At 40.5% G+C, this 13,086-nt stretch overlaps 1 protein-coding gene across 7 annotated transcripts; it reads left to right on the top strand.

Annotated features, from left to right (window-relative positions):
- The first annotated feature begins 549 nt into the window (after positions 1–549).
- LOC111080299 (potassium voltage-gated channel protein Shaw) lies at positions 550–11,970 on the top strand. Of its 7 annotated transcripts, none has more exons than XR_002608486.2 (10): positions 550–905; positions 3,864–3,893; positions 3,972–4,518; positions 4,605–4,722; positions 4,791–4,985; positions 5,066–5,284; positions 5,386–5,989; positions 6,048–6,176; positions 7,858–7,962; positions 9,631–9,718. XR_002608486.2 is itself a non-coding variant. In XM_022375842.2 (10 exons), exons 4-10 carry the CDS (start codon positions 4,310–4,312, stop codon positions 9,996–9,998), a joined length of 1,842 nt encoding a protein of 613 aa, XP_022231534.1. In that variant the 5' UTR covers positions 552–905; positions 3,864–3,893; positions 3,972–4,109; positions 4,308–4,309; the 3' UTR covers positions 9,999–11,970. The 7 variants fall into 7 exon arrangements, 6 of the variants coding, with proteins under 6 accessions (XP_022231545.1, XP_022231517.1, XP_022231508.1 ...); XM_022375842.2 differs by lacking the exon at positions 7,858–7,962 and having other exon boundaries at positions 552–905; positions 3,972–4,109; positions 4,308–4,518; positions 9,631–11,970; XM_022375853.2 differs by lacking the exons at positions 7,858–7,962; positions 9,631–9,718 and adding an exon at positions 7,617–7,758.
- Positions 11,971–13,086: the final 1,116 nt, after the last annotated feature.

Below are 13,086 nucleotides of genomic sequence, written 5' to 3' on the forward strand. Positions count from 1 at the left end.
GTATGTCTACATGGGTATATCTACATGGTAAATACACGATTTGTACATGGTCTCTACACATCGCCAATTGTTGTTGGAGAGTTTAAGTTTAATTAATTATTTACATGTATTTACATAAGTTCAAATTCTTCCTCACTTTAGTAAAAATAACTTAAAGTACCCATAATAATAAATTAACTTAACACAACTTAAAATATATGTTAGAAAATTATTATAAAGAAGGAACAGTGTGAAAGTAGAACACCCTAAACTTCTATACATCTTAAAAAGTTAATGAATATTTTAACATGCGGAATTGGAAATATTTAGTCTATAAGCTGTGGCAATTTGTAAATTTTCTAAATTTTTAAAAACTTTTTATCAGACATCACATGTTGCACTTTGGCGCCACATTTGAGCGAAATGTTGGAGCAAAAGAAAATTCGAAAAGATGAACCTGTGCGCATGCACCGATTTGCTGCAGAGTGGAATGTAAAGACGCACAACATAAACATCCCTCCAGCGGCAGGTGCTGTGGTACAGAGCGTGAAAATTCCATCAGTGTGTTGTTTCGGTTTGTTCGGTTTCCTTTTCAGTTTGTAAAATCGCATCGAACGGCACGGCTCGGAACGCGCGCGCAGTGATCGGCATCGGCATACAGAAGCACAGTGGTGTGTCGGAAACGGTAGTGAGAACCGAGTCTAGTCCCCAATAGAAAGCCCCAGTGCCCGAAGAAGTAGGAGCGACACGGGCGGGGAGCGTGTGTGTAGTGTAGTAGTGTAATTCTCTCACCTAATTTTTAGTTGTTGTTCCCATTTTTGAACAAAGCCCCGATTTGGTTTCGGATCGAAGTTATATTCAAGGAAATACCAGCAGTAATGTTTTGCGGCAGAGCGCATCGAGGAGGTCCAGGCCCAAGCGAATAGGTGAGAGAAGAGAAGACGCGGGATGATGAAAATGGGGTTTTGATGGATGATAGTCGGTCGGTAAGTCGGTCTTTCGTTCGTTCGCTCGTCTAACGGAATAGCTATGCCCTCTATCCATGTGAGCGTGTGTATGTGTGTGTATGTATATCAAATGAGGGAAAATGCCACTGCCACTGCCTCTGTCCCTGTTAATTTTAAAGTCAATGCTGGAAAACAATAAGGAAGTTTGTGATACACCGAAAACGGAAAAATCGATGCGTGCGCCTGCCTGCCTGCCTTTGGCTCGGCGACACACACGTGTAAAGGCGTTTTGCATGGAGTATCTGTGTGTGTGTGTGTCTGTGTGCTTTTGAGGGTGCATGTGTGTGTGTGTATATGTCATGTATACGCCAAAGTTAACGGAGACTTCATGCCACAACAAAACAGAGGAGCAGCAGTAGCAGCAGCAGCAGCAGCAGCAGCAGCAGCAGTGTTACAGTACACGCCACTTACAAAACACTCTCCTGACCTACTGTGGACTCCGTGCCACCCCATTCGCCCAATCCCAGACCCCATTAAAACCACCCACCACACCATCAAAAAAAAGAGCGATCCAAAAGCGGAGCAGTTAAGCCACCACCACCACCACCCACCATGATACCACCTTCCAACTACTTTACTTGCGTGCCACACAGGATGTTTGGGAAAAGGAAATTTCGTATAAAAAAAGAACACCTCATTTTAAATACTTCTTCGTACGCGTACTTCCCTCCAGTGGCAATATACTAAGATATTCTAGGAGCTTTGAAGTTTTCTATGCTCATTAAAAGTGAATAAGTAATGAGGGCCTGTGGGTAAAAATAAGCACAGATAAGCCATATATCATATGGGGTATGGGATACCGATCGAAATGAGTTTTATGAATATGAATCGAGAGAGTTTTGGCAGAAAAATGGGCATTGCAGTACGAGTATTTAGCATTTAATGCAGAGACCTCAACGCATGGCTGTGGATGTTATGGAAGGAAAAGTCTGCCCTCAGCGTGTGTTTGTTTTGTTTATAAAGCCTCCATGATGATGATTTCTTTTTGGATTGTGGTTTTTATGGCGTTGATTCTCGGTCGAAACTCGAGAGTTTAGGGGGCAGCAGCCGGCAGTTGCAGGTAAACATTGAAATGGACAAACGAAAGGCAGGCAGGCTGTGGCTGTACATACGAGTAGCGCCCCCGAACCGACAGACAGACAGACAGACAGGGACAGGCAGACATTCAGACATTCGGGCAGAGAGACAGAGAGACAGCCATAGAGCCATAGACAGGGGCACCACCACACACAGGCACAGGCACAGGCACAGACACTCACACGGACACGGCCTCGACACTCTGTTGCTCACTTGTAGGCGTTGCGCCCATGGGTGTGTATTGGTGGCACCGTGTGAGTGGTGTAAACAATGCAGCGCCAAAACTAAATATTGTTTAAGAACAAATATTTGCTTTTTGTGCAAATCACGAAGGCGATTTCACGCTTTATTTTTGTTCGTAGTATTATACTATATATTTTTTTTTTGGGCACCACTCTCCAAATACTTAAATCCAAAAAACTGATGACGCTATCGATGACTGGTTCTATATTTAGTCCGATCTACTAGCATGATATAGAAAAAGGTATAGGAAACATTTGTGGGATGCGCCTCACGAGCTGCTAATGGGTCATTTCAATCGAATCGAATAGGAGCGAATATTATAGCCCCATTTTCGACATATGTAGGCATAAATTGCAGTTGTTCTACAGCTCGATTTGTTGATTTTAAATATTTATGCGGCGTAGAATGAGTATTTCCCGCACACTGAATCATCGGCGAGGATGTGCGGGGATACATCAATATCAATGCTGATTTTTGTCGGGGAATAAAAAGTTATAGTTCTACTGCTCATTTCCTTGATCTTAGAAGTACTCGAAAACCAAGTGAATACGCGTATACCCCATTGAATCATCAAGTAAATTATAGGAAGCATCTATCAATGCTACTGACTCGTAGAATGATAAATAAATGGAGCTTCCCCCGGATCCATTCCGCACTCGACTTAATTCAATTGACGCATTTAGATGATACTATAGTTGCTATATTGTTAGAGCACATCGATCAGTCATGATTCTAAGAAGAATAATTGTACCTAATCCATATTTTGGATGTTCCTTTTCTCGATTTGTTGATCCCCTTGAGTCATGGGAAAGATATCGAGAGGCGAAACATCTATCACACACTTATTTTACACACAATTATTTTGTTTTAGTTATCGATTCTCATTGAATTGTGTCACGGATATAGGGTGGAAAACAATCAATCAATGCTAAGCAATTTTAGGCAGTAGAAGGGCAATAAACGTATACGTAACTTCGTATATGTACATATATCCCTCTCGATATATAATCTTGGATATCATAAACAATGTTCGAATTTCAGCCATAAATTCAATGATTGGAGTGTGAAAGTTGGCCACTCACCTGAAACGATATGAAATATGAATGTCTTAATGATTTGTATACACATAATATTGATTCAGCATCCATGATTTGTATGGCTACCATTTGGCTGCGCGGGCATGTGATAATTGATGGGTGAAGTATGCTCTCGTTTTTTCTTGGGAATTTTTATTCAATATTTATTGAAATGCTCGGAAAATTGGGTGAAACGATAGATGTGCAAAGATTGATGGTTCTTTTTTTGTAGCAAAATAATGTAAATAAAAGTATGGAAAAATTATTGGAAAATAAGCCCAAATATTATATTCATGGAAAGTTTTTCAAATAAATCAATAAACTAAATGGGAATGTATTCAAAAGTCGTCAAAACAACTTGAAATATAATCCTCAACAAGCGTATTCCTTGAACTACATACGGGTATTTAATTCCCAAATGAGTACAGAAAACACTCGTGAGTTATGAATAACAGTAACATTTCCACCCTCTTCCCTCTAGCGCCATGTCGTCCTGTCGAAGCCCAACCTAGTGAGTACTTCAACGCCTGAAGCGTCGCATTGCTACCATGTTGTGGGTCTCCTAACATCTAGTTGATACATTTTCAAGTGCACATGAGGTAGATCGAGAGCGGGAGATCGAGTGATTCAGCCTTGGTTTCCAGCGGGAGGACCATCGAGTGGTGGGTGTGAGGAAGGAACTGCAACGGAATCGTGGGGAGGAAAGAGGACCGGGGGAATTATTCAGGTTTGAAGCCACAAAACGAGCACAAAGCACAAAACCTTCACCGAACACCCACAAAAGCAGCCACCAGAATACCCCAAACATAACACATCAACGACACACCACGAATACCCCCCTATACACCTATACACCTGTACACCCACACACAGTTACCGATAATCATGACTTATATTCCGAAAAAAATGCACTATACGCAAGCAGCCATGAATCTGATCAACATGGACTCGGAGAATCGGGTGGTGCTGAATGTCGGCGGGATACGGCACGAGACATACAAGGCCACATTGAAAAAGATTCCAGCGACGCGACTGTCGCGTCTCACGGAAGCCCTGGCCAACTATGATCCGATACTGAATGAGTACTTCTTTGATCGGCATCCGGGCGTATTTGCACAAGTGCTCAACTATTACAGGTACAGCGCAATCGGACACTCCCTGTCCCCTGATATCCCCAGTCTCACAAAGTAATGAACACTCTCTCTCTCTCTCTGTCCATCAGAACTGGCAAACTGCACTATCCCACAGATGTGTGCGGACCGCTGTTTGAAGAGGAATTGGAATTCTGGGGTCTAGACTCGAATCAGGTAGAGCCCTGCTGTTGGATGACTTATACACAGGTGAGTGTACGCAAGCATATAAATGAATTCTGTCCTGATTTCTAACCTCTGCATTGACCCTTCGACAGCATCGCGACACACAGGAAACCCTGGCCGTATTGGATCGTCTGGATCTGGATACGGAAAAACCGTCCGAAGAGGAATTGGCACGCAAATTTGGCTTCGAAGAGGACTACTACAAAGGCACCGTATCCTGGTGGCAGGAAATGAAGCCGCGCATTTGGTCCTTGTTCGATGAGCCCTACAGTTCCAATGCCGCCAAGGTATATATCCTTATTGGATGCCATCAGGATTAATTAATGTTTGAATATTCGAATTTAATTTTATTTTATTTATTTTCCAGACCATTGGCGTTGTTTCGGTATTTTTTATATGCATTTCGATATTGTCATTCTGCCTGAAAACCCATCCCGATATGAGGGTACCAATAGTTCGCAAGGTAACCGTTCGAACGGCGAATGGCAGCACGGCCTGGGTCCTGGACAAGGCACAAACCAATGCGCATATAGCCTTTTTTTATATCGAATGCGTTTGCAATGCCTGGTTTACATTCGAGATATTGGTAAGAACAGAAGATTATTGCACACACAACCGATACCCAATGCATCTGTCACGTGTTCTCTGATCCTATGTCATCTAATGGTTTCCTTTTTGTTTCCTTAGGTGCGCTTTATCTCATCGCCGAACAAATGTGAATTCCTCAAGTCATCTGTTAACATCATAGACTATATAGCAACGCTTAGTTTTTATATCGATCTTGTGCTTCAGCGATTCGCATCGCATCTGGAGAACGCTGACATACTGGAGTTCTTCTCGATCATTCGCATCATGCGTCTGTTCAAGCTAACGCGCCACTCGTCCGGCCTGAAGATCCTCATCCAAACGTTCCGTGCCTCGGCGAAGGAATTGACCCTGCTGGTGTTTTTCCTCGTCCTTGGCATTGTGATCTTCGCCAGCTTGGTGTACTATGCCGAGCGCATACAACCGAATCCGCACAACGACTTCAACAGCATACCGCTTGGCCTGTGGTGGGCTTTGGTTACGATGACCACCGTGGGGTATGGCGATATGGCGCCAAAAACATACATCGGCATGTTCGTGGGCGCCCTGTGCGCCCTGGCCGGTGTACTAACCATTGCACTGCCAGTGCCCGTTATAGTTAGCAACTTTGCGATGTACTATTCGCATACGCAGGCGCGCGCGAAACTGCCAAAGAAGCGTAGACGAGTGCTTCCCGTGGAACAGCCGCGACAGGCGCGAATACCAGGTGAGATTTTCTAATATATGCATATAGCTTACAATATACAATTTCGATCGGTTTGTAGGTGCCCCTGGCGGTGTCAGTGGTTGTGGCACACCGGGCTCGGGGCCACATTCGGGACCCATGGGCTCTGGCGGCACTGGACCGCGTCGCATGAACAATAAAACCAAGGATCTGGTCAGTCCCAAATCAGGTGAGTCCTTAATTGTCCTTGCCACGGTAATACCACACCACCCCTAACTACCACAACCCCGAAACCCCCCTTACCCCCCACAAGCAAGCATATCTCAAACACCTAAAAAATCTGAGCTGCGCTTCAAGTCACCGCCAAACAAACAAAACCAAAAATACTTACCATAATTGAGTAACCAGCTCTTAACATCTGTCCCAAAGGCTCTCGCACAGCTGCACTCCGAGTTAATCCATGGATTAACTATGGTAACAATTACTTTGTCAAAGAATCACAATACCCCGAACTGTCAATAATCCAATCCAGTGAGCAGACAAGTGCTCAGTCCCAATGAAGACTGTGAGTCTTCATGATCTTGGGTGCGCTTCCCCCCCTGCGCTTCTGGCGTTGCTATAATGTTTCCCATATAACATATCATTCCGTCGTGTACGTGTATATATGTACTTTATGTAATTACCATATGAAAATCGGCTTGTTTTTATTCCACTCCTCCCCACCATACCACGAGTTGATTCATCCATTTATTCGTTCGAGCTTTGCTTTTATTTAACGCAACACTCATGTCTCGTGATTCGTGGATGCTTAGTGGGAGGTTCATGAGTTGGTGATTGAAAGAATTGTATGGAAATTTCAGCTTAAAAGAATATCAGCCATAAGATTATATATTTCATTATATATTTCCCTAAATATTTAATTGAAATTACAAATAAATAGTAAGTACTTTAGATGATTACTTCAAGCTGTTCTACAGTTAGTTCTGCTATATTTTAGGGAAATAATAGCAATCGGCTTGAGATACCAAAGCTATTTGTTTACAATTTTAGAAAGAGTCCTCTTTGAAATATTTACATATTGCGATAATCATCTTCTTCAATATTAGGTTTTATTCCGTAAACTATTCTCTCTAGATTCTTAGGTTTTCCTATACATTCCTTATGATATTCCACTGCGTATCACCCATGAATCTCACTCAACATTTCTCAAGCTCCAACAATAAAATCAAAGAAGCATTTTATTATCATATCTACATAAATCCAAATATTCAGTTACCCTTGAAAGCATTTTGTGTATATTCAAGTCATCACCACTCTCTATTTGGGGTTTTGTTTTACTCTAAAGACATCCAAAAATATTTATTAAAAAAAACACACACACAAACACATTTATAAGACGTTATATAATAGAGGAATTGGATTGGGTCCCAATATCTTCCTGATCCACAATCCCCTTATATTTTAACTACTTATATTACACACAAATCTATGTATAAATACAGTTTCTACAATGTCTTGAGATACCCAAAGATACCCAAGACTCTCTATTGTGTGTCATTCCACTCTTAATTTTACTTTTACTCAAAATTTTTTTCGTTTAATTTAATATACTTTATTTTGTTTGATAAACAATCCAATCCAAAACCCCCTACAAATCTTGTGTAAATAGATGAATATACAACAATGATTGGCAAACCGCGAGATGGCAAAAAGAGCAGGCTGCTCTAAGGCCACAGACACGAGCACCACATCAAAGAACCACAAGAAACCACAGCAACAGAACCAACACCCAACAGAACCAGAAACCAGAAACCAGAAACCAGATGAAGAACCAAACCAAAACCAAACTCAAAACCTAAAAACCATTTGAAACTTTGATTGAGAGATGATGAACAATTTTTCTATATAAGAATTTGGCAAACTGATCTATGAGAAAACGCATTGAGTGAAAATAAATAGACCCCAAAGGACTACTGGATAGAGATCAGAATCAGAGATGAGCAGAGAATCGAGTGGTACGTTGGATGCCGTACATAACTATTGATATGACTCGTATGAATATCGAGGACGTCTCGTCTGCCTACTGTCTACTGCTACTATCTAGTGCTACTACCTACTACCACCACCAATCTGCTATATAATCGTATATATGTAATCAACAATATGTAATTTTCTACGTGTTTTCTACCTCTTCTACCTCTCTCTATCTATCATATATATATACCTATATATTCCATATAAATATCGTATACGTGTTGTTCTTCAGTTCTGGCTCGTTCGTTTCTTGGTTACAATAGAATATAAACGATAAACATATAATAATATATTATATATATACAACTCTACAAATATGTACCTTTTTAAGTGTATCTTCTCTCTCTCTCTATATCTCTCTCTGTGTGTGTGCGTGTAATTTTTTTTATTATTCCCAAAACAAAATCAGAGGCGAATTCCCCTTCAGTATCTCCCATAGATATAGGTATAAAACAATCGAAAAACTCTCTGTATTATTTTGAACTCTTGTATTTCAGATATGGCCTTCAGTTTCGACTAAAAAAAATACATACCAGAAAGCTATTTTGTAATTTCTTAAAAGCCCAAAAAGACACAACAAAAATCAATCAAGAATAAATACAAAGAAAAACCGAAACTCTACAACAAAAATCGAACCAAAAAAAAGTAACGAAATCAAAAAAGAAACTCAGCTAATAATTATGTAAAAAGAAACAGAAATCGTTCGTTCGTTCGTTCGTTCATCATTCATGCTATCTGCTAACCAAAAACCATGGACTCGGCTGGGCGGGTGTGTTGGTTTAAACCTTTTTAATAACTCCTCCTAGTCCTACTCCCATAGAAAATCTAATAAATATCTCTAACTCTATACGTAATTTCCAAAGCCAAAGCATAACTCTCTCTCTCTCTGTCTCGCTCTCTCCTTCTCTTAAACTCTGTACCGTATCCCGTATCGAATCCCTTTGCAAAAGTGTCAAATAGTTGAACAAAACTTCCAAAAACTACTCGTAGAGTAGAGTAAAACTACTAGAGAAAAAAAACACCCCACACCATTCCCAACAACAGCATTGGTTCTATGAAAGTTTTACCCCTGATCCGTAACTTTTTCCCTCCCCTGCTAAACTTGAACGGAAATTCCTCTTTGCGATATGTAGTAGCTAGCTAGAGATATGTACATGTATGTAAAATACCTTACAATATAAGTGTTTGAAAAGCATGCTGCATGTGTTGCAACGTTCCTTGACCCGAATCTTGCAAAACTTTCGAGGATGTGTGATTAGTGTTTAGTCGATGTCTCCCTGTACTTTGTACTTGTACTTGTGTGTGTTCTTGTGTATGTGTATGTGTTCACCCCACCCCCACCCCCACCCCACAACCCAACAAAACACCACCTCCCCCCCTCTTGTATTGTAGTAACCAAAAAGTGCACCCAGTAATCAAAAAATAAAGTTGTGTCCCTCTTGAAATGCGATAAAAAAAAAACCCAAACGAATTTGGAATCTCAGCTTTTGATGAAAAACAATGAAAATAATATTTATTTCTCTCTCTCTCTCTTTTCTTTCTTCTCTCTCTCTCTCATTCTATATCTATCTTTTCCGGCTATATCCTACCTATTTCCTACCTACCTCAAAATATGATAATATCTTTTGCGGCGGCCTTAACACAAATAGTTGCTCAACTCTTCGCAGGTCCACTGGGCGCCAGCATCGTGGCGATGAGTCCGCGCACAATGCTCGATTTGAATCCGGCCTTGGCCATGGGCAAGCCGTCATTTCAGCCACGATTCCCCACCCAGCTGGCGGCCACACCGTCACCCCTGGCCAGCACCACGACCCATGGCGGTGCAGCCACAGCAGCGACAACGGCAGTGGGCGTTGGAGTCACAACCACCACCATAGTGGCACCTATTGTGCCACCAACCAATGCGGTATCCACCACCGCCAGTGTGGGCAAGGACAGCGGCATTTCCACCACCACCACCACAGCTACAGCCACAGGCAACACCAGTCTGGAGACCAGCAAGAAGGCCTTCCTCTAAAGGCAAAGGCAGCCAAGGCTCAAAGGCCACTCAATGATCCTCTATCCACCATCTAAGCAATATCTAATCGCAATCTAAGGCTATCCTTCGCATACGTATTCAGAGTTCTCAGAGTTCATTCTCGAAGAATTCTAAGATCGACACAAGGATCCAAGGATCCAACGAATCATCTTTGGGTACCAAATCATATCATGTTTCAATCTGTCAAAAGAAAACAATGTTTCATTCAAGACATATCGGCTATTCGCTTGGGTTCTCACATAAATCCGATCTATAGTTTCAGCTTCAGTCAAAGGATCTAAGAAGAGCTTCGTTCGGAGCAAAGAAATTAGAGATATATTTAATGATCCTAGATCATCCTTGTGTTTCTTCAAATGAGGTCTCAATTCTATAAAAAGAACCAATCAAATCTAAGCAGCAATACATGATCGTAGATCATCATTATTTCCTCTAGGAATTTTTCAGATGAATCATAGATCGTCTTATTTCGCTCATATCAATTTCTAATTTTATTTCCTAGCATACCCATAACATACCCATAACATCCCATACATATGGGATCTCATACCTAACCCAAAACTATACATAGATAATACAACAAACAAATTGCTTGACAAAACGAAGACAAAACCGAAAAGCATAAGTTCTTAAGCCCCAAAAGGGAAATGTTTCGCCTGCCTCCCCCCCAAATAAAAGCTTAATAATAAACTATTTTTTACACAAGCCATAGAGATAGTAAATCCCAAAAAAAACGGAGAAGAATGTATATAAAACATAGATGCTTTATAACTCGGTTTGCCAGTTCCTTATGCGTTGTGTAATGACTCTGCTGCCCCAAATGTGGCATGTGGGAGTTGTGGTTTGAAAGCTTTAAGTTCATCTAAAATGCAGTTAGCGACGCTTTACGCCATTGCCTAATTAAATAGAAAACCAAAAGCCAATCAAAAAGCACACTCATGCTTCATTCAAGTCTCAGGCACGTGTTAACTTTAACTTTTGCCCCTACCGTCTCCACCCACAAAAAAAAAACTATATAAATATATAGAGAAGGTGTACGCGAAACTCGTCTTCATCTTCATTGTTGGCTTCAATCAAAACATTCGAAAGACGAGAAACTTTTCGGGCAAAGAACTTGAAAGTTGAGAAAAACAAACGAAATTTTCCAGAAGTTGGCACTTTTTTGCTCATCATTCACTCAGTGACTAACATGCGGGATTACTTCGGGGTGAAAAATCGCTGCAATTATTCTCAGAGGGAATGGAGGAACAGGAGTGTTTCCAGCAAATATGAGGGGCATTTTGAGGATTTCAACGAGTTAAATAACTTGCAAATAACTTGTTTAAAGCAAACAAAGAATGCAGACAATTTCCCACTTTTCCCGCTTGGATTTGCAGTAAAAAAAGTTTACAAATTGCTGTGGGGTATGGTACCCCTAACTGTGCGGTCTATAAAAACAAATACTTTTGAAATACTTTTACCGCAGGTTTTGGTTTTTTGATTTTACAAGTACTTTCATTAGCTAATTCTCTTGTACATTTTAAATATATCTCTCGGCGATCATTACGCCTTCATCTGCATCTACACATAAGCATACTTAAGAACGATAAAAAACTAGCAACAAAACCCCATGGAAAAACGAAAGAACGGAAAAACGCGCTATGCACAAATGGAAACACAAATAAATAAAGATCGAAAGGCAACAAATAAACGAAGTTTGCAAAACATTTGTTAAGTTTTTACAATGAAGAGCATTAATAATAATAATAACTAAATTAATATTAAATATTGCAAGCTATTTGAATGAAGAAAACCCAAACCATTGTTCATATCGTTGTTTTTTTTTGGTTTTAGTCTTTTGGTTTCCGTTCTCTCGCGTATGATTTCGAAAAACTGTTTTTTAATTATTGTATAGTTAAGCAAATTGTATACTATTTGAATACTAAACAACAAACAAAATTGTTCTCTCAATAATTCATGAACAAAAAAATTAAATTAATTATATATACATTTATATATATATAATTGAAAATATATATATATACACTATACATATATATGAATTTCAGAAAATACAAGAAATTGCAATAAAGAAAACTATTGAACACCAAAAAAAAAACAAGCAATTCAAAGCATTTTTTAATGGGTAAAGGAAGGCATTGAATATATCATGAAATAATAGAAATTATAGACTTTCGAGTTCTTTTGGCGGCTAAGAGATATTTTATAATTATTTATCATTTATTATTATTAATTTATTTATCTCTCGACGTTTAGTTACAGCTTAATGGAACATTGAGACCTACCAAAAGTCAGTGTATTTCTAAGCTTCGAAATGTTAGGGTCTCGAACAAATACCCACCGACTTTGCGGCCATTGAAACCCAGCAATCACCGACTCCGATAGCATCTGACCTTTACCATTCCCTTAACCAAAAACATTTTGGCCACAATCTTCCACCAACTGCCAAAGCCAAAGCTGGTCAGCTACAGAGTACGTACATTGTACATTGTTAAACCTCCTCCACAGTGGACTGCTTAATATTCGACCCCAGCTGGCGTTTGGGGAACCGCTTTATGACCACTTTCGGTATTTGTTTCGATTTCATTACCAAAATTTGCTATTGCAATAACAACTCAAACGGTCTCAACTCTCTCGACGGCACCACACAAAAAGCGAAAGAAACGCTAGCCCCCGAGGGCCTGACCTTCCATCGTAGCACATCGTACCGATGGGGAGAGCAGAGCAGACCCAACCAAGTGGAAGTGAGTCCGGGGCGAGTCCGAGACTCCATTCACCTCTTTCGGCCGTTGGCTGTGGGCCAATAAAGCGCTTCATTAACAAGAGCCAGAGCCAAAGCCCTTTGAAAGCTACCCATACTACTTGTACTATTCATAAGAGCACACTGAAAATTCCCATGCTAAGCTAGGGGAATCCATCCATTCAATCCAAAAGTTTCCCCCTCGGGGCACTCCGATCAACAGTTGGTTTCCCGGAGGATGATACCCGGGTGGGTGGCAACCAAAGAGTGGCATCCACTCTGCTCTCCAAAAATGTTTCTATAGTTTTGTTCGAAAAGTTTTTCGGAGTT

This window comes from Drosophila obscura, unplaced genomic scaffold (genome assembly GCF_018151105.1).
Source record: "Drosophila obscura isolate BZ-5 IFL unplaced genomic scaffold, ASM1815110v1 contig_36, whole genome shotgun sequence".
NCBI classification, from domain to species: domain Eukaryota; kingdom Metazoa; phylum Arthropoda; class Insecta; order Diptera; family Drosophilidae; genus Drosophila; species Drosophila obscura.